Source organism: Miniopterus natalensis, chromosome 5 (genome assembly GCF_054644295.1).
Source record: "Miniopterus natalensis isolate mMinNat1 chromosome 5, mMinNat1.hap1, whole genome shotgun sequence".
NCBI classification, from domain to species: domain Eukaryota; kingdom Metazoa; phylum Chordata; class Mammalia; order Chiroptera; family Miniopteridae; genus Miniopterus; species Miniopterus natalensis.
In genome coordinates, this window is record NC_142085.1 from 31357280 (window position 1) to 31383220 (window position 25941).

The following is a 25941-nucleotide window of genomic DNA, read 5'->3' on the forward strand; positions in this document are numbered from 1 at the left end:
ACTTCAACTGTCCCCAGAGTGATGTTGTTGTATAAGGAAGCACATTAGCTGACGGTGAGGCAGGCTGATCTCTCCCCACTCTCCTGGCTTCAGAGCACAGCCTGATTGTGTTCTCTTCTTACTCCCCTTTGTAAGATGGTTCATAAAGTAATCATCATTGGGAGGTTTTACATTGAAAAGTAGGACTAAAAAAATCCAACTGCAAATGCTTATGACTGACATGAAGAGAAATGGAAAAACCCTAAGAAAGTGTTGATTCTTAACCTGATGTCGATTCTTAACCTTATGTAACTGATGTTTACCAAATGATGTTTCATGAAAAGAGAAAAAGAAAAAGAAAAGAGGGATGATTACATTTCAAATACGTTTGGAAGGCACATTTATGTAATTCAGGACTCCCTGCATTGTGTCTATAATGGCATTACAAATTCAGCGTGTTTAAAATGGACATTTTGATTTCAGGGCTGTATACCCTGGCCTGTTTGGATGCTAGTCTAACCATTGCAAATGTTCCAGCGTTTATCTGTTTCAGTAAGCCAAAACCCTAAAAGTCAATGTGGATTCTCTGTTTTTCCGTACCCCACCACCAACCTGTCAGCTCTACATCCATAAAATATCTCAAATTTATTTACCTTTTTCTGTCTCCAGTGATGTCACTATAATCTAAGCCACAATCACCTCTGCCGGCCACAATATAGTCTCTAAACATCTCCCAATACCAGTTCTCGCCCTTGTACAGTTCATTTTACACACAACTGCAAACATAAGTGTTAAAATTAAATCAAATCACTTCCCTACTTTAAAATCCTCTCGTTCTTCTCATCTTACTTTGTCACATGACCCACAGGGCCCTAAGGGATCTGGCTTCCACACCCCATTTGAACCGTCTCCTGCTCCTTCCCCTCTTCGCGATCCCCACAAGCCCTTTCTCGGCTCTGGAACACACAGAGCCTTCTTCAACTCAAGAATTTGTATTTGCAAAGAGATTTCTAAGGATCTTTCAATTTCTGGCTCCTTACGATGATTCAGGAGTCAACTCACAGTTGGTCTCTTCTGAGAAGCACGGCTAGGTAGTCCTTGTCACATTGCCCTCTTTTATCACACTGTCTCCATAACACTTCTAGCTGAAACTTTGCTCTTCACTCATTTGTTTACTTGTTTTTCATCGGCTTCCTCCGCAGCTCCCCAGACTATGTGTTCCCTGAGAGCAGAGCTTGGTTGGTCTTTAACATCAGAGTTTTCCCAGAATCTAGTAGAACGGTGGCAGTCATAGTCTAGAGCCTGTGAATCTTGACTCATGAGTGCATTAGGAGACTCCACAGGGAGTTGTGGAGTGTTTACATTTCCCCAAATTATCCCGGAACACTTTTCTGACAGAATGACAAGACATTAATCCACTTTCAATAGGAACATGGTTTTATAAAGAAAGTAGTGAGATCTTTCCAAATTTGTGGGTTTGTAATGACTCTGGGAGTTATCTCTTACAGTTGTCAGAAATCAGCTACACGCAGGGGCGTGGGCTGTGGGGAGAGGCCTGGATTGTCACTGTTGCCCTGATACTCAGTGCAGGTGAAACACAAGGTGGATTCGTCTCCACTTTGGATTCCCAGAAGAGCATCAGATAAAAAGAAAAAAAGCAGCCCTTTCACTTTTTATCAAATGATAAATATTTTCGTTTTTAAATATCTCAGCATTTATCCCTGAAATGTAATGCACATAATCTACTTGAAAATACTTAAATGTCCAAAACAGAACTCTTATTTTCCACCTCTCAAAAAACTCCTACGCCTCCATTCAGAAAAAAATGACAAGACATTTCCTGTAAGGTCTTGGAGCTGATGTCCCTAAAAAGAGTACAATTAATGATTTTTCTTAATTCTAGGATATCAAACTGAAAAAAAATACCTGAAATAAAACAATGTCCTGTACTTGGCACTAAAAAATTTTTTCATGTCTTTTATATAATGTCTTTTGTCTAATCTTTTAAATCAAATTCATTTGTTCCTCTTTTCTTAACTTCTCAGTTTTCCATTTTCCCAGTAACTTGGACTTATCACACTAAAGGAATATTGGGTTTTTCCTCTTTTTTTTTTTTTAATATCCAATCAGTTGCTTTCTCAGGTCAATTCTTTCATAATATTGCAGTTAATAGTCAATAAAAGGAACTTCTACTTCTCAGTGTAAAATAATACATAAAAAAAGTCCCCTTGATACATCTTCAGTTTCATTTATATTTCTTTTCTGTAACTGACTTTATAAACAAAACTGCCCCTATCTAAAACATGGTGCCCTGGCCAGGTTGGCTCAGTGGTTAGAGTGTCGGCCCTCGGACCGAAGGGTCCCGGGCTCGATTCCAGGCCAAGGGCATGTGCCTCGGTTGTGGGCTCGATCCCCAGCCCCGGTCAGTGCTCGAGTGGGAGGCAACTAACCGATGTGTCTCTCTCATGTCGATGTTTCTCTCTCTCTGTCTCTCTCCTTCCCCCTCTCTCTGAAAAGTAATGGAAAAAATATCCTTTGGCAAGGATTAAAAAAAAAAAAAATTAAAAATAAACATGTTTTGTTTTATTATTATGGTCGTGTTGAACCTCAAAAGTTCCCTCAAATGTCTTATATTAACTCCTTCCTGAACTTTAATCAAAACATAAAATGTATATATTAGCTGAAAGGACTGAACAACTAATATTGCAAATGCGTGAATTTAAAATTAAAAAATAAATTACTAATGGTGATGTAATGGCTTGTTACAGAAAGAGCCTACGGGACAAAATACCTCACAAACATTCTCATCCTTTCTGGTCTCTTTTCAGTGAGGCCTTTTCTCATGCCTCACCCATAACACAGCCCCTGGCCGAGCATCTTCTCTTTCCACTTTTGACGTGCTCATTCCTGACTCCACATCTCCTTAGCTGGAAAGACCTACCCTGTTTGCTTTGCCAATGAGCGTGTAACTATTACAATCATTAAAAAAATACTGAAAAATTTCCTAAAGCCAGAATTAGTAAGGGCATCACATACTCCTTTACCCTAGTCACGCAGCACTAAATAAGGTTGGTGTCACCTAATTCATCTTTGTTATGTGTTGCTTTCTGAATGTTCTCAATAATTTGAATACCCATGCATTCTTTTGCCAAATAGATGTCAAGGTGCAGGAATGAATCTTATTTTTTAACCCATCTCAGAAGGCTTAGGACAGTGAGGGCTCATCATGCAAGCTCCATAAATGTTATCTTTGAGAAGCAAGATTCTGAAGTGAAACTGCACTCATCTTTAAAGCCAAAATAGAAAGGAAATGGATAATTTATGAAGTCCTATTTATTCACTGACTTTTCCTTTTTTGCCTGCCAAATGGACTGCATAGCCAATAAGATTATATCAGGTACTTTTAATAAAGTGAGATGCTAAAATTACATGAATAGCATGATTAACTTGGCAATTTGTGATTTTTAATCTCACAAAGGATTTATTAAGTACAGCTAGATACTTATTAACCAACCATCTTTTTAATAGCTACCTACAAAGCCTGAAATTAGTTTGAAAATACTTGCTCATAATCTGCCAGGCTTTCTATTTGTTTGGATGTGTTTTCACAGCAATACTAACTTATATTGGAACTTTGGATTTATGGTGAATTCTCTTTCACTGTAAGGAAACTGACCAAGAACCAAGGAATGATATTGGAAAAAGTAGACAGTCATCTATTAGTACATTTATAACTCTTATATGCTAGTTAATGCCTTCTAAAGTAGGTAAATATTTTTGCCCAAATTCTTTGCTCACTTGTGTTTTGTGATTATGCCTTTGTGAATGCTGTTGCCTTTTTCTAAATTATTCAGATTTCACCATACTAGTCTAACATAATTATCCCCAAATAGATGTGAAATGTCCTCTGAAAGTCTTCATGTGCCATGTTAATACATTTTTGCTTTTACCTGTTATTTGCTTGTGTTCATAATATAATTCTACTAAGTAATAAGGTTTTTGAGGTTGGGATTTATATTTTATTTTTCTATCTCTCATAACACTATCATAATATCTGATAATTAATAAACTCTCAAAAATAACTTTAATGAATAAATAAATAAATCTCAATTTGAATCTCCCAAAGACAAGTTCAACAGTCGCCAGGCACCTGGGAGTCATCTTGACCCTCTCTCCACTTCAGTTCCCATGGCCAGTTCTTCAGGAGTCCCTCTTGGCATACTTTCCCAGCATCTCTGTAGTCTTTCTAGGGCACTCCATACAAGCTGTGTTATCATCCCAGCTCAGACCCTCCTTACCCTCTCCCATAATTCTTTCTCAACCCTGCATTAGATCAGATCATAGAGTCCTATTTAAATCCTTCACTGGCTTCTTAATAGTCTGAGAATAATAGTTCAAATCCTTAACATATTGAAAAATGCCTATAAAATCTGGCACTTGCCTTTTTGCCCACCTCCTCTGGTAGAAGGCTTCACCTGGCTCTCTTGAGTCCATTCACAATGACCTTCATTTAGGTCCTGGAAGTGCCCATGTTTCTTCTTCCAAGAACCTTTGTGTATCTTCATGGAACTTACCCTCACCTTAGGTATTTTCTCATTTCCTTCAGGGCTTGCCTGAAACCTCATGTCAAGGAAAATTCCCCAGACCCTCCCAACTCGTATAGTATCTTGAAAGTATCCTTTGCAGCAATGCAATATAATTAATCTATTTTACTATGTAGCACATTGTTTAACTCATTCTAGGAGCTTCTCTAAAATATGAGCTCTTTGAGTTATTGGTCAGTATTTATTTTGTTCACCGTTCCCTGTACCCATCAAGGTCTTGCATTTTTGAGAGATCTATAGATATTTTTGAGAAATAAATGAATCAAAAGAGATACTGGATACATAAAAGGAAATAGAAATAAAAAATAAGGTAACAGCAGCTTTACGTGTAGAAATAAAACCTAATGCCATTGTGACCTTCCATTATATGTATCTCTTTAGAGTCCCTTGACTGAGACTCATCTTTAAGGTTAGTTTTATCTTGTCCTTTCTGTACAGCCTCTCTACTAAAAGGCCTCCTTACGTTTCTCTCTCTCTCTGCATTGGCAGTCGATGGACAGTGGCAGGAGTGGAGTCCGTGGAGCCAGTGCTCGGTGACCTGCTCCAACGGGACCCAGCAGAGAAGCCGGCAGTGTTCTGCAGCCGCTCATGGGGGCTCTGAATGCAGAGGGCCCTGGGCAGAAAGCAGGGAGTGCCACAATCCCGAGTGCACAGGTAAGACCTCAGTACTGACTTAAGGGATGCCTGCCATTTAAAAACTGCGACAGAACCATGCCGGACAGTCGTGGTATAGTTAGATGATTATACATTTCTATTAAGTGAAGCCAGTTATACCCAAACTCATTCTAGTGTATGTCACATCAATAAGGCATCAGAATTCAGGAGAGTCTTAATTTAAATATTAAGTTTTTTGTTTGTTTTTTAACCCTCACCGGAGGATATTTTTACCATTGCTATTCAGAGAGAGTGGAAGGGGGAGAGAGAGAAACATCGATTGGTTGCCTCCCACACATGCCCTGACCGGGGCTGGGGACTGAGCCTACAGCCAAGGGACGTGCCCTTGGCCAGAATAGAACCCTGGACCCTTCAGTCCCCAGGCCAGTCTAGCCACTGAGCCTAAACGGCTAGGGCTGAACTTGTACTTCTTACGAGTATGGTTCAATGTCCACTTGAAGATCCTGACAAACATACCCATTTCTGTTCATCACAGTGCTCTTTAGTTGACCAGCAAGTCAAATACATGAACGACGTTTATGCACGGTGATAGATTCATACACATTTAACAGACTAAGTAATGGCCCTTCGATTTTAAAATGGCTAAAGCAGTGCGTATTAGACCACTGACACTGACCGCGACGCATTTCTTTCAGCCAATGGTCAGTGGAACCTGTGGGGTCATTGGAGCGGATGTTCCAAGTCATGCGACGGTGGCTGGGAACGGAGAATAAGGACCTGCCAGGGTGCGGCGGTGACGGGGCAGCAATGTGAAGGCACCGGCGAAGAAGTGAGAAGATGCAGTGAGCAGCGATGTCCTGGTGAGGCTCAACCGAGGTTTTCCCAGTGGCAACATTTTGTTACCTTAAAAAAAAGCATTAAAAATATTGTCGTTGGTTAAGAGCGGTACTTCCTCCATTGAAGGATTGCTAATGATAAGTGACAATTTACTTGTTTCCATAATGTAGAGTTTCCTCTGTGTATGTGCCGTAGACTAGTCTATAGGTTTTTAAATCATTTGCTACAAAATAACATTGAAAATGTGATAATGCAAAGGTAGCCATAATGAACAATAATATGGCTAGATATGATTTTAACTAGTTTGGATTATTGCATTTTCACAACTTTTAAAAAATTGATTTAAAAAGAGAGAGGAAGAGAAGCATAGAGAGAAACGTTAATGTGAGAGAGAAATATCGATTGATTGCTTCCTGTACATGCCCCAATTGGGGATCGAACCTGAAGCCTTTTGGTGTATGGGATAGTGCTCCAACCAACTGAGCTACCCAGCCAGGGCTTTCGCTGTTTTTACAAAATATTTGTTTACTGAGAACACAAAACAAATTGCATTAGATTATTTATAGTAGAAATATAAAGACATAAGTATTAGATAGCTAAGTGAGAAAATAAAGAGATGATGTTGAAATTCAGACGCTGGTAAATGCTGCTGTTAATTCATCCTGATACATGACCTTGGACATCCCTGTTTACTTGCCTTTGCCCCATTTTCCATTGTAAAAGGAAATTCCTATGAGGAACATATTTTAAAATGAAAGTATAAGGTCTTAATTCATAGTGAAATAATGGAAGTGTTGCTACATTAAAGGATTTGACATGTAAACATAAAAAAAAGAAAGGTCAGAAATTGCCCAAATTATACATCATGTGCAGGGTTGGGCAAAAGTAGGTTTACTGTTGCGAGTATGTGAAATATAGTTTATTTTAAAACACTATTGAGAACAAAGACTACTTCTTAATTGTGTGTACTTTTCATAAAATATTATTGACATACTGAGTGAGGTTTTAATAAGTGAAAATTAGGATTTTAGAATGATATCATAGGCAACATTGTTATAAACATGCTAGAAAAGATGATAGGATGGAACTTTAAAATATCACAGCTATGCAGGAAGGAAAGTGCTGAATTTAGAGAACTCTGAAGACCCAGCTGAAGTCCTATTGCTGCTAGTGACTGTAGGGAAGCTCGCTGATCTCACTGGCTCCCTGGTTCCTAGTGAGGATCGTGAGAGCAGCTGTTCTAGGTTCCTTTTTCAGTTCAGAAAATTATGAATTTATGTCTCTGTCTAATATGACTATTTCAATTTAGAAAAACCAAGGAATTCTTAGAGATATCTAGAGTTCAAAACTTGGTATTTCTCCCTACGTAGAATTTTAATGACCTCTAGTTCAACTCTAATACCGACAGAAACTGGCCTCTAAGAGCAACAATGTCAGTAGATGTTTTTAGAGCTTACCAAAGACCTAAAATTAGTTTTGTTAATTTTTAAGGCCATAGGAATTTGGAATGATAAGAAGTAGCCAGCATGCAGGGTTTGGTTGAGAAGGATACCTATGCAGATTAGCGCTGTGAAATTGCTCCTGTGCTGTGTAAGAATTAAGAAGCATTATACAAAACCATTTGTTTTGCTCAGGGAGAAATGCCGTTAGAACAGTAGGCATGGTTAAATAGGTCCCTTTTAATATTTGAAGTTACCTAAACTAGTCTGAGCATGCCAGGGTTCTTAACTGGGCTTGTAAAACTGTCTTTTACCTGCATAGTTAGAGGTAAGATGGTGCTGCTGAAATCAAATTTAAAAGATTGCCACCTGCTGTTTAGAGAACATTTTACATACCTATTTACAAAGAAGATACTATACCTTATTTGCTAGGTTTGTTTGCTGGCTTTTATGATTTAAGGAAGGTTGAAAAATTATCAAAAATGGTAAAAACTTTTTATAGTATATGTATTATGTTATATCACAGGGGTTGACAAAAGTAGGTTTACAGTTGTTCATATGGAAAAAGATATGCAGGTTATGATTATTACAATAGCTTTATTCACTCTTGTGTTTCATGCACTCACACCTGCAAACCTACTTTTGCAAACCCCTGCATATTTGATACTAACTCACATTTTTATTTTACTCTTTTCAATAATATGATTTGAAATCACATTATATATGGAGCAATATAATGGCTCCAAATTCACACATTGACAATATAAACTGAAAAAAACTCTTGAATTATTTTAACAGTTACTAAGACATTTTTCTCCTTTTATCAATGACAAAACTGCAACAAATGTTTCTTTTTAAATAATATATTTTTTAAGTACTATTTTTAGTGCTATGTATTCTTAATTTTTCTTCAGGTTGCTGAGAACAACTACTATTTATTTTATACTTCACTTAGTTTGGATGCAAAACAATCAAGTTTGCTAAGAAACCCTCAGTTGTCAGGAAAAAGAAATATACTCAAATCTTTGGATAATTAATGAAAATAATGATTAATCACCTGGATTTAATCAAAAGCTGTTATGGTGTCTACTAAAAAATGGAAAATAAATTTTCCATTAAGATTAGGATATTCCTTCACTGGTAAATAGATAAAATAAAAGTAACAAAAAGAGCAGTACAGCATAGGATATTTAAGTCAGTAATATTATACTATGTATGTGCCAGGTGGGTACTGGGCATATCAGGGGAACACTTTGTAAAGAATATGATTGTCTAAGCACTATGTTACACACCTGAAACTAATATAAAATAATATTGAATGTAAACTGTAATTGAAAAAAAAATTGAAACATTTTAAGTAAAGTAAAAAAAGAAGAGCATCGCTGACCAAAAATAAGTTATTGCTTTTGTTTTCATAGGAAAAGAGAATTAGCCCTAGCTGGTTTAGCTCAGTGGTTAGAGCATCGGCCCACGAAATGAAGGGTTGTGAGTTCGATTCTGATCAAGGGCACATAACTTTGTTTCAGGCTTGATCCCTGGGCCTGGTAGGAGTGCGTGTGGGAGGCAACCAATCCATGTGTCTCTCTCACAGCAATGTTTCTTTCTCTGTCTCTGCCCCCGCTTCAACTCTCTAAAAAAATCAATCGAAAAAAGATCCTCAGGTGAGGATTGCCCCTCCCAAAAAACAGAAAAGAAAATAAAATGATCTCAATCTCATGCTACACCCCAGATGAGGTTGAAATAGTAGAAAAGTAAAGAATAGCTCCTATGATTTTGTTACATTGCCACACTGTGAAACATACTAAGTTTAGTCCTCTGTCTGGTTCTTTGTTTTCCAACATTTCCCGGGTTAGTATCAGTGAGAAAGCAGATGCCCTGCTGGATTGGCTTTTGATAACTTTCAGGCTTGGGGAGCTCCTTGCTTTGTTCACGGGGAAGGGGCTTGCTATTCCTATAGTTCCGATTCCAAGATCCGTGACTCCTCAGTCATTATTGCTAAGTGGTTCGGAACCTACCTTTCACAGGGGTGTGTTAAACTTACTTTATACGTGAAATGTCCGTCTTGGCGTCGCAGTTGCTTTATTTGCAAATGGTGAGTGAACCTGCAGACTGAGTGTTCTGAGAAGTTGTGAAGTAAGATAGGCGTGTCGCACACAGGTATGTGACGTTGGGACGTGGTGTCAGGGGTGAGGAAGATGCCTTGGCTCATGTTGACTTACTTTCTCCTCAGCTTCCAGTTGGTGAATTAATCACTATTGATAGAGTATTTTGTCATTGTTAGAGACAAGTTTAACAAGTTAATAAGCCAAACTTCTAAATTGTGTGGACCACTGCATTTTTAAGGCTAAACATAATCATTATTAGAAAACCAGACATGTGGTGTAAAATTTACATTTCCTTTTTTAAATTATGTTTTAATTTTTTCAATTAGAGTTCACAGTCAACACTATTTTGTATTAGTTTCAGATGTGCAACATAATGATTAGGCAATCATATACTTGACAAAGTGTTTCTACGTTTCTAAAGAGAAAAACAAATACTACTCTACTATTTTATACTGAAATATTCACATACAAGTTGACACCTGCTTTATTTTTTTTTTCATTTAAACTACAAGGTTATCACTAATAGTAATTTTTAAAAGCTTCTAATCCATTAGAATTTCTATTATATTTTCTGCTATCAGATGTTATGTGTATACCCTATTAGGAATTATATTATTTCATGTTTCGTTTCAAAGGTTCAGGCAAGTGTTTGCACTGAATATTTTTGGGCAGAGCAAATAATCTCACACTGGAACGTACATAGCAATTGTTCACCTAAAGCCAACCACTGAGTTCAGTGTTGACAGTAGGTGACACTAGGTATTGACTTCTTTCATCTTAAATGTTCTATTTGTTCTTCCTGCGTAATCGCAGATGCATTCTGAAAAGTAGGGAAATAAATTAGAACTTGAAGATACCTCATAGGAGAGAGGCATCACCTAGCGCTTAATAAATGCCTAAGGAAGCAGCCTCTCCTTCTGGAAAGCATGGGTTATATTACCTACTCCAGTCTACAAGTTCTGCAACAAATCAGCTAAATTTCTCAGGTAGAACTAAGGACGAATCACTGAGGCCTAAAATAATGAATGAGTATCCCAGATAGTACTATATGTACGTTATTTAAACCTGTTGCTATGGAGATAATTATTACCATAATTTGTCTTATCAGATTGCTCATCAGATGAGACTGAGAAAACTCTCACAGCTTCTGCCACTGCAGAAACTTAAAAAGCAATTTCTTGTAATCTTATATTATCCTGCCTTGTCCAATTTAGAATATTTGACAACACGCTGATCATTCTCAAATTGAAATAGAAAACGTAAGCAGCACTTTCCACATTTTTTTCCTTTCATCCCACATTGTTTTTAGAGTAAAAATAAACATATTTTAGAAACCATTTAATTATTTTTAAAATAATGAAAATAATGCAATTAGTAAAACTCCTTTTTGGTGTGTGTGTTTTTTTGGGTTTTTTTAATACTCACCTGAGGATACGTTTTTATTGATTTGAGAAAGAGAGAGATTGATGGGTTGCCTCCAGTATGTTCTCTGACCAGAGATCGAACCCACAACCTAGGTATGTGCCCTGGCCAGGAATCAAACCTGCAACCTTTTGGTGTATGAGAAAACATTCCAATCAACTGAGCCACCAGGCTAGGGTGTAAAACTCCTTTTTGGATTCAATATTTAACAGTATAAGACCTTGACATTTCTCTTCCTGCTTATCCTGTGAATGACCCTAATATCTTGCCCCTGGTACTCTTTGGTCTCCCCCCCCCCATTAGCTATCACCTGTGTGAGAAGCACCCACAGATCTGCATCTTTATGCCTAATCTCTTCCAAATGCCTGGTAGACCTTTCCAGCTGGGGTATCAAATCCGACCCCGAGTCACCAGGAGAGCTTTTCTCTCTGATCACCAGTCGTCTGTCATCTGAAGTAATTTCTCCTTCTTACCAGTTCCTGGGCTGGCACGGGATTCCACCTCCATCAAGTCGCCCTCAGTGGCCCTGCTTTCTCTCCCCCATCCCACCTCCTACTGGGGGGGGGGGGGCAGTGCAGCAAAGAGCCCAGGGCATGGAGTCAAAGAAGGCTTGGCTTTGGGCCTCCACGTCCTCACATATAAAGCGGAGACAATAATATGTACCTGGGGGGATTGTTTCATGGATGAAGTGGTAAAATACTGTAACTAATTAGAACTTTTAAATGGCAGCCCAGGTCCTCTTTGTCCATTTACCCATATAATCCGAACAACCACCTTTTCTAATCTCTTCCACACACAGGGTCATCTGAGCATTCTTCCCATTCATGGCCTTAGTCATGTGACTCACTTGCTCAAAATAACCTCCAGAGCTTCTTATTAATTGCCCAAGTTAATGCATACTGGGACCCCTGGGACTCTAGAATTCCCACCTATCAGCTCATTAGCTTTCCAAGGTCATCATATATGTATGATTTCTCTCCTTACACTGTTGCGTGCACTCTGCTCACCTGGACTCACTCGACTCTCACACTCTACTCTCACCTTCGCCTGCTGGAGTGGGAGCAGGTGAAGCTCAGTCCGTTAAAAGACGTCCCCTGCCTTAACCATCCCTCTTTCTCCCACACTCACAGGAGTGCTCTGTCTCCTCCGAGCCCCTATAAACTTTGCTTTGTGCTTCTCTTTTGATATATCGTTGTTATATTGCATTATTATATGGATTATTATACCTCTTAGCTAGATTTCCGGCTCGTTGCAAATGACTTATGTGTACCACCCCCTAATCCGCTACCCTGCACTGAACCTAGCTGCATATTGTAGGCCATTAGATACCTGCACTTTGGAATGTTTTATTCTATTTCGTAAATGCTGTGACTGGACTAATGAAATCATTTGTACGAAGGCATATGACTTAAAGTTTCGAAATGACTGATAGTAACACCTTACTTTTTATAATCTTTTACGCTTTCAAAATGCTGTTAGTTTACTGAATTAGCATTTCAGTGACATTTTTAACACATATATTATTTTTATTTTGTTGTTACAATTAGAAATTAATCATTGAGATGTTGGAAGTAAGAAAAATACGTAAAGTTTTTGTGGAAAGTTTCTCCATTTCCTCAAATCTTAGCCCAGTTCATTCTTTTAGGCCAGAGCTCCTCAAAGCACTCTTGTAGCCACGTGTCGGGTGTGCCCAAATAGAGGCTCCTAAGTCTCAGGGCAGTTGGCAAGACCGGGCTGTGGCCAGTGCCCCCAGATAGGAGGAGCCTTGCCAGTTACTGTAGTATGCCTCCAAATGTCATTTTCTACATGTGCCATAACCTGGAGGAGGTATGAAGCACCACTATTCTATACAGTTCCTAAGATAACATAAAAAGGCAAGTTAACACAATTCTCCAGCAAAGACCTCACCAACGTAAAATTTGGCCTCACTGAAAGTGATGGTTAGAGTATTCTTCGCAGTTAAAGGTAGATGTCTATTTTTATTATTATTAACAGGTTAGAACTAGAGAACCTTGTGTGCTGAGTTGAAATACAGAATTTAAAAAATAATAGTTCAGAACTTTGGAGGGGGAATGTATATATATAAAACACTGCCTGGACCAAGTACTCAAACAGGCAACCTGCAGTGCACATTGTTTGCTAATGAATTTGAAGTTCATGCTGACTTCCAGACTAGAAACAAATGTCTCCAAAATATATAAATACCCTGTTTAATATACAGCAAATACTCAGAGACCATGTAACAGTCTCTGAGATTGGACTGAGAGAGGTGTTTGACATAGGCCCACGACCTACTCACTGAGTGATTTCTCTCTGCCTTGGTTTCCTCATATTCAAAATGAGGATAATAATTTCACCCACTTTATCAGGTTATTATGAGGAATTAGATGAATTAAAATATGTAATTACATACTTTTTATTTTTAGTTAGAAGAGCCCTTAAGTCATAGTGATAAGTAAATATTGCTGTTATAATTGTATGTCCTTTCAACTTGAGACTGATAAAAAGCATTTTCTCTATGAGGAAGGCTGTTATGAAATACACTCAATAAATACCCTTCTTTTTCCCTCAGACCTTAGCAGCAGCACCATGAATTCTTCACATGAGTAGGTTCAACCGCTGAAATCAGAGCTGTAGGCTGTGTGAGCACGGAGACTGGATCTATCTCGTTTACCTCTGCATCCCCCGGCTCAGGGAATTCCCAAAACATAAGATTTAATGAATGACCAGCAGGTGAAATTTGAAATGTGGGGTCATGCATAGTGCTTTTTAATTTTTTTGCATGCCAGCTCTACACTTTAGAATCAATTTCTCTTTAATGCTGAAATTCTAGCATCAGGGGTGAAAACTAATTTTCCACATCAAATTGATTTAGGCCCTGTATAATTTTTGCTATTTTTAAGAGACAGAAAATCAGTTTGAATAGACAGATTAACAGCAAATCACTAGGTAATTGCTACCTTGTTTTAAGGGAGCATACTAACTACATACTTGTGGCTTCAAGTACAGTTGTATCTTACAAATGGGTTTTTTATGTCTTTTGCACTCGTGGTAGCAAGCGCTGGGATCTTTCAGCTGATTACCAGAGTTGCTGTTCCATTTTCCTAAAGTGTAAAAAACAAGAGCCCTACATACTGCTGCACAATAATATGTTTTTATTTTGAGCCCAGAGAGTCGCCTGAGCTAATTATGTATTTTCTAATTTACAAAATACACATAGGTAGCATTAAACAGAAAAAAAAATAACCCAAATATCTACCTCTAGCTTATGTTTCCCTCCTGAGCTTTAGTTCCACACACAAGCTGACTTCTTGGTAATACCGAGATGTGTTCAAATATCTCAGACTCAAAAGTATTTTCAGAGTGTTCTTTCCCAAGTCAGAGCCTCATCGCGTGCTGTAACTCAGAGTGTAGCACTCCAGACATGCTCCCTGGGAGCCTTTCATCTTTTTTTCTCTCTCCTCACCTCCTACATGCAGTTATGGAGCAGAGCCGATACCACCCACTAACTAGATCTTGAATCCCAGCACTTTACATTGCCAGTTCCCATGACTGCACGCCCTTTCCCCAGTCACACCATTCAGATTGTCACAGGCCTCCCTGCCTTCTGTCTCACTTTGCTTCAATCCATTCTCCAAACTGCAAGGCTACCATTCAAAATATTATAATAAATTTCCCTTGCCCTTAAATTCGGACACCCAGTTTATCTCATCACTTATCACCCCTCTCTCTCCCACCTCTACGCATCCCCAACTCTGTGCTCCAGCCGTTCTGGAATGTTCCCAGTTTCTTGGATCTCCCGTGTGCTCCTTGCCCCCTGGGGCTTCCCACCTGTGATCCCCAAGGCACACTTTCCTCTTGCTTAACCGCTAACTGCTGCTTGTCCTTCACACCTCAGCCTGGACGTCTGCTGCCATGCTCTCCAAGGACATGCTGTCCCCTGAAGGACTCCTCCCGGCAGCCAGGGCGCCTCAGGTCACAGTGGGCATTCAGTATTGTGTTTTCTTCACTGTCTATCTCTCTTACCATCTTGGGAGTTGAGAGACTCCAACTCTTCTCGTTCATTCTTTTTATGTGTAGTATTTAACAAGGTGACTAGAACATTATGGGAGCTCAGTAAGTATCTGTAGAATGAATGAATTCCATAAGTGGCCCTAAGGAGAGACGCCGCTGGGGACGTCAGAAATGTAGGATGGGAGAAAATAATTTTTTATTTTGATATCTAAGCTGATTTGCTTTTGGTATGAGCATAAATAGACCTATTTTCCCAAGTAACTTTTAAAGATAATAGTCTTCAAAGTATGCCAAATCACCTTTGATGAAATATTTAAAGCAGCTATGGGATTTCACATGCCTACTAAAAAGCTGAAAATCCTGAACCAGCTTGCAAGTGTGAATCTATGATTCCCTGTCATCTTTTTTATCCTTTGTTTACTAAGTTTCTGTCAATAAGAGCCAAAATAAATCCAAGGCTTCCTGAATTTACAGTGAAGAAAAAAAGTTTGTTGACCTCCCTAGGTTTAAAAAATTATTGTGATTTTTTTTTTTTTTGGTGGGAGTGGTTTGTTTCAGGTAGACCGTACTGATTGTCACTAGGTAAGTGGGAATTGATAACTGAGTGTTGTGGTCAGAAAAAGAACTACTATTGGTTTTGTGAGTTCTGTGAGGTCCATGAACTATATTTAGTGCCGTGGTTGGAAAATGAACTATTTAATCAGCTTCCACCTTACTTAGGATGTATGCCGATCACATGAGGGGATTCTAAACAGGGTCCCACGGAGTTTTACCAAATCAGACACACCCAATAAGGTCAACTTTTGTCAACACCCAGTACCCTAGAAGCCTAGATGGACTAATTTTTAGGAAAACTGTAGTCACTAACCTCTGTCTCTTATGGCTCCTAAGTGGCCATCACTACCTACAGCAGGCCTATTAAACACACACACTGCACATACCGGCCTCATTACCGAGTTATCCTCATTCCCTGTCATCTTCCATAGTGGGGGTGATTAAAAAATAGATCTTTTGAAAGTATTTGGTAATTTTGGGCTAAAACTATTTGATAATTTTTGGTTTAAAAGTATATGTATATAATGAATGCTAGACTTGTAAGTGTTATATGCTCTAGAAGTGAAACAAAACAGAAGATCACTATCTTCTTGGTGCTCATATTCTAACAGGAGAAGGCAAGTTAATAATAATAATAAATATGCTAGAAAAATGTGTGGGAGTTATAAGGTGGCAAGTGTTTGGAAGAATAATAAAGCAGAGGAAGATGTGGGAGAGTTTGAGGGGCAATCAGAAAATCCCTAAGATGGTGCCCGGCCGGTCGTGGCTCAGCAGTTGAGCGTCGACCTAGGATCCAGGTGATCGGGGTTCAATTCCCGGTCAGGGCACATGCCCAGGTTGTGGGCTTGATCAGTGACTCTCTCATCATTGATGTTTCTATCTCTCTCTCTCCCTCTCCTTTCCTCTCTCTGAAATCAATAAAAATATGTTAAAAAAAAGAAAGAAAGAAAGAAAATCTCTAAGATGGTGAAATTAAATAAAATGTAAGGCAGTAAAGAAATGAGGCATGCACAGGTTCGAGGAGAAGGAGAGATCCTGGGTGGAAAGAACAGGCGCACAAGCTCTGAGGTGAGAGCCTAGTTAGAGAAGCACCAAGGGGCCAGTGCGGCTGAGGAGGGGGCAGCGAGAGTGGAGATGGTGGGAACTGAGGCAAGGGGCCAGAGTGAAGGGCCCTGTAACTGGGGCTAGTTTAATCACTAAACGTTGTACTTACATGAAAACATTTTATTTTTTCCCGAGTGGTATACCTTTAAAAAAATTCTAGCACTGACACGTATTTCTAAGACACAGTTAAGTCACTGCTAAAGCCCTCCTTGATTTTGAACCTTACAGCTTCAGCTGCAGACCTAGTCAACATTTCACCCTGTTGGCCCACCCGTGCCATCTAGTGGTGAAAGCTCGCAATTACCGGATTTTCTGACCACACAGTCCACCGTGGGGGCGGGGCGTTGCCAAGAGTAGTGTTTTCAGAACAACAATAGGTGCGGAAAGCTTTCTGAAACCACTACTGGGAAATAAGCCTGGGGTGCAGATTGCTTCTTCATTGGTTTATGTGAAGACTAAATCAGAAAAAAAAACAAAAACCTGAAAGCTATAGTAAGAAGTTTATGAAATGTATTTCATATTTTATCAACTGAACTAAGGAAAATTTGAGTTTAAACATTGAAAACTGAAAAAAAAAGTGAAACGATCCTGAAAAATTACAAATTAAGAGATAATTAAGAAGATATTGAACAGACGTTTGGATGTATATATGAAAAAAATAATTTAGTATTACAGTAATATTAGATTAATAATTGCTATAGATTTTAAAACAAGCTAGTTGTTTTATATAGAATTCAATTATGTAATAAATTGTGCATAATGTATTTTGTGAGTTTTAACATGTTTTCTAATTTTCCTTTTTTAAATATTTTATAGTAGTTTTGGTTGACTTTTACACAATTATCTATTACAGTGTTTTTCAACACTGTAGCTATTAAGATTTAAATTTATATTAGTTAAATGAAATTTAAAATTCAATTCTAAGTCTTACTAGCCACATCTCAAGTGCCCAATAGCCACATTTGGCTAGTGGCTACATTATTAGACAGTGAAAGTAGAGCATTCTCATCATTAAAGATGCAGAAAGTTCCAGTGCTGGTCTGTTGTGTTGTTTCCTCCTAGGTAAAAGTGATTTGCGCAGCAGTGTGTCTTGAACACCTAATATATGCTAGGTTCCATGGAAGTTCATTACAGCAGTTTAAAAAGAAATAAAGTAAAACATGATGTCTTCTAAAGGGCAAAATTTGGGATTTGGGGAGTTTCGCACACATAACCAGAGCACTTAACCAAATATTTTCAATCAATTGTGAAGAGACCTGTAATACTTGTATATTCAGTGACTAAGGCATTAAGGTAGGCTTCCCAGAGAATATTACCATTTAAGATGTGTTTTAAAGATAAATAAGAGAGAGTATTTTAAGGAGAGAATATAGCTTTTGCAAAATCAGGGAAGTATAAATTGTGGAATATTTGGAAGATGACAATTCTATGTGGCTGATGCATAGGAGAATAAATATGAACTGTAATTGGAAAGCTAGGTTAGGGCTGATGAGAGGGGCCTTTTTCATCACACTGAGCCTAGTTATCTTAATCCTGTCAGTACTAGGGAACCATGGAAAGGATTTAAGTAGCTAAAGCACTGCATTGACCTCCTCAGTGGCCTTTCCCTACCTACTGCTCTCCCATCTCTCTTACCTACGGAAGGAAAACTGATCTTAAAGTTAAAATCAACTCTTGTCAGTCGCTGTTTAGAACCATTCCTTCAGTGGCTACCTATGAGGTGCTCTGTGTGCTAATTTTGACCTGTTTCTCCAGCCCATTCATTATTCCACACTCTTTTCCCTCCAGATCCACTGCCCTGGGTGCCCCCAAGCTCCTTTTTGCTTCCAGGCCTTTGCATATACTATTCCCTCCTCCTGGAGAGCTTACTGCACCTCACACAGCCAGTCTGAATTAAGCATCATTTCCTCCAGGAAGCTTTCTTTGGTTCTTCAGCTTTGATATTGAAAAAGCACCCTGTTCTGTTTGCAGTGTTTATCATAACTGTACACAAGTAATGGTATGTTTGTTTGGCCTCTGCCTCCTCCCAGTAATAGTTCTGGGAGGCAGAGAGTGCTTCTTGAAGACACCATTGGTTCCCCTGGAACAGAGCACATGACAGGTAAATCCTGAATGAACCAGTGAGGTTGCTCCCCTAATTCAAATGGGATAGGGTGAATGCCTGGGGGGGCAGTGGAGGTAGAAGCTTGGTAGTTAAGAAGATGAGAAGGGTGAGATGAAGATCACCCCAGTGGTTCTAGCTATGGTACAGGGTTGGAGGTGTCACTAACAGCATTAGGGAATACAAGGAGAGGAAGCAAGCAGCATGACGGAGAAAAACGGTGGGAGTTAAATTGCATGTAGATTCACTGAGATTTCTTTGAGACAGCCAGTAAAAATTTCCACTCAGTTGTTGGATATGCCAGTCTCAAGCCCAAGGAAGACATCTGAACCAGAGAAACACATGTGTTACCACTACATAACGTGAATTGACTAGCATATTATCTGCAAAGGAAGACATTTCTCCTAGGAAGTCACACTCATGTATATATTAGGTACTTACTATTTTTCGGTCCTTATTTATTTATTGGATATATCTGTATAACCATATATTAATTTATTCATTTTTTCCATTTTGAGCAGCTTTTGTGTGCCAGACATGCTGTTAGGTGCAAGATACAGAGAGAAACAAACAAGATCTCAGGCTAGCAGTGGGAACAAACATGAACATATAAATGGCAGTGCTGTGTGAAAAGCACCACAGGTCTGTCTAGAGACGGGACTAATGTGTTCTTTTTTTTTCAATCCTCACTGGAGGATATTTTTTCCATTGCTTTTTAGAGAGAGTGGAAGGAAGAGAGAGAGAGAGAGAGAGAGAAGCATCGATGTGAGAGAAACGCATTGATTGGTTGCCTCCAATTGGTTGCCTCCCCCCATCACCTGGGCTGGGGATTGAGCCTGCAACTGAGGTGGGAGCCCTTTGAGACCCTTCAGCCTGAGGGCTGATGCTCTAACCACGTAGTAGCAACCGGGTAGGGCAGGACTCATGTGCTCTTTCATCTGGGAGAACGGTGTCAGGTTTAACACTATATAGATAGAGCTTGTTCTTTTATGAATTCTTTGGCTTTCCACTAAAATATTTCTGGTACACATCTGTTATTGATATTCCCTCTAACTTTCTTGCCTCGATAATTAACTTGAGCTTTTGAAAATAACAAGGCCAAAAAATTAAATCAGTTTATTTTTATATGATGTAGTATGATTGTCATTATTGCCCTCGTGTGATGAAGAATTAAAATGTTAATGTATTTTTGCCCTTTCGGTTTTACTCTGAATGCTTACAGTTTGTAATTATAATATGATTTTCAGTTTATTGGAAATTATTTTATTGTATAACATTCCAAAACATTGTGAATATCAGGAAGGCTTTTTTCATTTTTATGCTTGAATGTAATCTTCAATTTATAGACACATCCAAATGACTTTTTTTAAAAACCCATAGAGTAAACACTTTCCAAAGAAAGTACATTTCTGTGAAGATTTTGAAGATAATGAAATGAAAGCTGGTGGGGGGGGGGTGTTTTGTTTGTTTATGGAGACATTTCTAACATTTCAGTAAACAATATACTTTGCATAAAATTAAAAATCTTTACAGTTAGAGCGATACATTTGAGTGATGCCAATATTTTATTTAAAAAAAAAAAAAAAGCTGAATGGAAGTCCCTCTGTTTTAAATTGCAGCACCTTATGAAATATGCCCAGAGGACTATCTGATGTCCATGGTGTGGAGAAGGACTGCAGCGGGAGACCTGGCCTTCAATCAGTGCCCCCTGAATGCCACAGGTAAAGCAGGATGACCCACCCAAACCCCAATAATGATCACCAACCAAGGACAGCATGCTGTGTTTGCTTATGATGTCATGCTTTTGCCCTACATTTATAAATAAACCTGTCCAATGAGCAGTTAATGAGACAGTTTCAGTGAAGTGCTTCATAAATGGAGCCCACGAAGAGACCTAGAAAATGCTGCTGATGAGATGATTTCCTGGTGTGACCGGTACCCATTACAAAAATAATCCAAATCACAATTTCGTATGCATGCTTTTTTAAAGCCAGAAAATGTACAAACCCCGTTTTTTCGTCTGTCTCCCCATGATGCGATGCCTTCTAGCATCCCCGTTATAAAGCTTCTCTCTGTTCTTTGTGACGCGCAGGCACCACTAGCAGACGCTGCTCTCTCAGTCTTCATGGAGTGGCCTTCTGGGAACAGCCGAGCTTTGCAAGATGCATATCAAATGAGTACAGACACTTGCAGCATTCAGTAGGTGCAAAGCCAGCTTTAGTACTTGCTCTGTTTATTTTTGCTAATGATCACTGTGTGAGAATTTAACCTTCTGTTGTACAATCAAATCAGAAAAAGAAAAAAAGAAATTGAAAAAATGCCTAAAGGGAAAAGGGATGTGCTAGAAAGCTAATTTTTGTACGTCAGTGCTAAACTATTTGATTCCCAGGGTTTGGGTTTTTATGGATCCTGCTATTTAAATAAAAGAATTCCTTGTCTAATGGCTGAAAGGCCCAGGAAAAATCTGTTACTCAGTTTTATCTATAGGAGTAAAACTGTTTATCACAATTGGCCAATTATGTGTTAAATAGTATACAAAACATATTTCAAAATACTGTGCATTTTTAAAATTAAATTCTTTAGCATTTAGTAGTTAGGAATTGATAAAGCTGTGTCACTTAGGTATCAAATTTCTCACTGCATTTGATGTTAAGACATGAACAAAATCACAGTGTTACTGCACCAGAGAAAATTAATTCCTCACACAAGATTACGTGGGCCAGATTTTCTAAAAATAGCCCCTTTTCCCCCACAGAGTATAATGTATGAATATTTGGAGCCTGGTTAAACTTTGCTTGGTATTTTACAAGTGCAAGTCATTGTCTTTATCAGAGAATGTCGTCATTTTATCCTGTCAAGAGGCGCCCTGTACATGAATAAACATTGTGGGGTTTAGAATGAACTATGAGCATGAGACCACAGGAAAGTTGAACATAGACAGGAATGAGGTTTAGTTAAGAGCCTTTAAGTTTTGTTGTGCTTTTGTTTTGTTTTATTACTGTTGCTCACAAATACGTATAATTAAAAAAAAAAAAACCTAAGTAACATTCTTGCTTATGGATGCAGAATTGCCGTAAACAATAATAACCCTTATCAATGAAGTAAATGTATTTGATTATTGGAAAAAAAGAGAATTTTTAAAAATCTGAAAAACAAATGCTGGCTAATATATTTACTTACCAAATCAGCAGTTGAATTGATGATTATTTGGCTGCATCGAGCCTTGTTTCTGTTATTGTGTACATATCTCTTCATTTATATTTATATGTATATTTATATAGATGTATGCATATAAATAGTAAATACTGATATACACATCACTACTGATTACACATAAATTCAAATATGATAATATGTAGATTTAAGTGCATATCAGTAATCAGTGATATTTGGCTTCACTGAGTCTTATTTCTGTCAAAATCAGAATAATAGAAATAAGGTTGTATGTTCTCAATTCAATTACTGATTTGGTATGTAAACATATCAGACAGTATTTGGTTGTCAGATCTTTTTAAATGCACTTTTCTTGGGGGATACACACATTTAATGACAGAATATAATATATAGCTTCATTTCATAATATAAAATGTAGAATATGAAATGTGAAGGTTCTTTTATTAATAGATGTCTGAATATTGCTAGCTATTTTTGATTGTCAGACATTGTATAAAAAAATTGTCAGGTCTTCAGACAATATTTATGTCCATGAAAAAGCATTCCATTTCTTGTTTCCTTGGTTGTCCAAATACAGTGAGGAACTGATACTTCAATGCAGTCAGGAATTGGCCCAGGTCAAGGCTGTTTTGCAGTTTTAATAAGACTACATTTGCTTAATCCCCCTTTGTCCATCTTGTCTTTTGGATGGAGAGCCTATGTGCACCCATCCCACAGACCCTGAGAAACTCTAGAAGAATTCAGCTTTGCCCTTCAAAAGGTCCCAGCTCAGTGCCCCAGCTTTCTGCCCAGGGAAATTCAAATGCATCACAAATCTTGAGAAGAAGATATTTAAGCTGGTTGCTTAAAGCTGGACTCTTCTCACTAGGCATTTGAAAACAAATGCCTACTTAAAAGGATGGAGAAAATTACATTCTGCACTTTAGAAGTTTTCATCCTAACTCCTCAGCTTCCTACGCAGTTCAAAAACCCAACAAATATCTTAGGGAGAAAAGTCCCAGCAAGATTTTTAGGGACCCTTATATTTATCCAGCCCCCGCCAACCAAAAAACATTAGTTCCTCTCTGTTCCAGAGGCCCTCTGCCTGGGCCTCACCTTCTCCTCACTTCTCGCCCGGATTTAGCAAACATTCCCAGGGGGAAAAAAGAAACTGGTTGAAATTGTTGGCTTACCTCAGAAAGGATCTCCTCTTTCTAGACATTATTTTTCCTTATTCATCGCTTTCTGATTCTCTAAAGAGTATGATTTATTTTTTGTAATTTATATAAATTTTCTAATTGTATTGGCAAAAGCATTGGCCTCACATAAATTACTACATTCTACTAAAGCAATACATTTCAACTTCATTTTAAAAAAGAAAAAATCTTTAGATACATATAATAGTGTCTCCTAGGGAATTTTAAGGGTGTCTATTATATAGATGTATAATGAAATAGTTTTAACAGTTGTGTTTATTTTTCCTCTTTTTCAAAAAGAAACTCACAACACATTACTGATTATAATACAAGCCCAGGAGATTTTTAAGCTTCTCTGAGATGTGTATTTAGTGTGACTAAATAGAAGACTAGAAGACATGTTAGAGTTAGTTTTAGCCATTAAAATTCACTGACTTGGAACTTATTCATTGGATGATTTAATAGAATATTCTTGTACAGAGAATTATATTTTGGCAAATGCCAAAGGAAAAAAATATTATAAGGGAAAGTGTATAATATTCAATCCTTCATCCATCCATTCCTATACACATTAATCTATTATACAAATATTCACTGAGCTTTAACTCTGTGCAGCACAGGGCAGTAACCCAGGCGTGTAGCTCGAATGTGACACACACAACAAATACAAAACCAAGTAGACAAGAAAAGAGATAAAATAATTACAAATTGTGCTATTTTTGTTGAGGGAGATTTACAAGGTGCCAACATAAAGAATAATGTTTGGGGACTGCTTTAGATAAAAAAGTCAGTGAGGTCTCCATGAGGAAGTGACCTTTAAAATTGTGACCCAAAAGATGCATTTAGAGGTGCATTTAGATATGCAAGGAGTGGAGAGAATGAGTTTGTCAGGGATGAGAGTACATTCCATTTGGAGAGAATAGCATATGGAAAAACCTTGAGGTCTTTAAGAAGGTGAAAGATAATCCAATGACCAGAGTAGAGAGCAAAAAAGAGATTGTCATGAGATTAGTTTGGAAAATTAGGTAGGAGAAAACGTATTCTGTGCCTTAAAATCCTTTGCTAGGAGTTTAGATTGTATTCTTAGTGCAAAGGGAAACAATTGACAGTAGAGAGTTGACAGTATGTGGTTTGATCCAATTAAAGAGAGTCTTATGGCTGTTCTGTGGAGAATAGACCGTAGGGTAGCAGGACAGGAACCTGTGAAGCCTGCTACAGTGATCCAGATGTGAGGTGATGGTACCTTTCATAAGGTTGAATGAGCACCTTTGGCTGATGGTGACATCATTTTCTGAAATGAGGAATAGCTTGAGGTAGGTGGGGTTGGGGGTAGCCAAAGGTTATATTGTACTGAGGTTTGAAATAAAGAACTTAGAGTACATCTAGTCAGTTTAGTTGTGATTTTTCTCCAGCAAAGTTAAGCTACTTGGATACAGGAACAACAACAATAAAAAGGTGTTTGGTAGAGCCAGAATGTTTTCTGAAGACCAGAAGTGTCAGTAGCACCTGGGAGCTTGTTAGAAACATAGAAAGCCAAACCCTGTCTCAGACCTACCTAGTAGAATCTTCATTTCAAAATGTCCTGTTCCCTATGCTATTCAAATGCACATTAAAGTTTAAGAAGCATGTGGCAGATTTTATACATGGTTCAAGTTTCGGTGGATGAATGCAAAGAAGTAAAATGTAAAAAAAAAAAAAAAAGCAAAATTTTTAAAAAGTAAACTTTGGTGGATGCAAAGAAGTTAAATGAACACTAGTCAGCTCCATACCATCACAAGACATACTATTATTATTAGGCGATATTTCATTTTCCTCGCCTGGGCACATGGGTGGATTGTGTTTCTTCACCCCTTGAGGGCAGGTGTCCATATGTGACTGGTGTCCACATGTGCTCGTTGGCTGTGTATGGAAGTGAGCTTCGTGGTGTCAGGCCTGAGCCTGTCGTTGACGGTGCAAAATCTTTCATCCTTTATCGTCCTGAACCCCTGAATGACTGTGATGAGCAGAGCCTCCTCGATGACCTTGGCTGAGTATGTACTGTGAGTGAGAAATGAATCTTTGTTAGTTTTAGGTACTGAGATTTTGGAGTTGCTTGTTATCACAGCATAACCTGTCTGCTTCTGACTGATACACTATCCCTAGAACTAGAGTGATGGAAATAGAATTGAAAAAGTCTTAGAGAAATACTGGGTTACTTAATGTTCTGCCTCCTATTGAGAAGGTTCCTGAAAGTTTGGGTCCTGGTCCATGCCCACTCTGCTGCTTTGAGCTCCTGGAGGATGCTCCAACTCTATCCCCTGGCTCAGAATATCAATAACAACTTCCAGATTTCTTCGATGTTAGGAAAAGAAGCCCCACCTACTTATGTGCTTTGCTCAGGAATTGTACTCTTGACTAATTCTAGCCAAAAACTCTGAAATTAAAGCTTCTTCTAGATTTTACTGGGTAGATAAGTTTACTGTGCTCTCTCATTTGCAAATCTGGGAAATTTAGTTTGGAAATTTCTAGGTTTTCCAGGGACATAAGCACAGTATACCTGGCTCAGGGTTTTTTTTTTGTTTTTTTAAATCAGTTTTCTTTATGACTCAGTTTATTCTCATAGCAATAATTTGCAATCCTTACTTCAGGAATTCCTGGGACAAAAAACTAGGGTACCCAATACCCTATGGCCAAATGCTATTTATCCTGGGCTTTGTACAGTACACATATAATTTATGCAGGGGGATTATGGACTAAATCTGCCCTATAGTGTTGACTCTAGACAAAAATTGTCCATCAAATTTGAACTCCTAGCCCTAGGACAGCTCTAAGATACAT

At 38.3% G+C, this 25941-nt stretch overlaps 1 protein-coding gene across 1 annotated transcript in view; it reads left to right on the plus strand.

The window, feature by feature from the left end:
- Nucleotides 1-25941, plus strand: part of ADGRB3 (adhesion G protein-coupled receptor B3) — a 626535-nt gene that overhangs the window by 260448 nt on the left and 340146 nt on the right. Inside the window, exons 7-10 of the mRNA XM_016195549.2 lie at nucleotides 5073-5237; nucleotides 5894-6058; nucleotides 20395-20496; nucleotides 20868-20974. Coding sequence (XP_016051035.1) covers nucleotides 5073-5237; nucleotides 5894-6058; nucleotides 20395-20496; nucleotides 20868-20974 — 539 coding nt within the window. The remainder of the gene's footprint in view (nucleotides 1-5072; nucleotides 5238-5893; nucleotides 6059-20394; nucleotides 20497-20867; nucleotides 20975-25941) is intronic.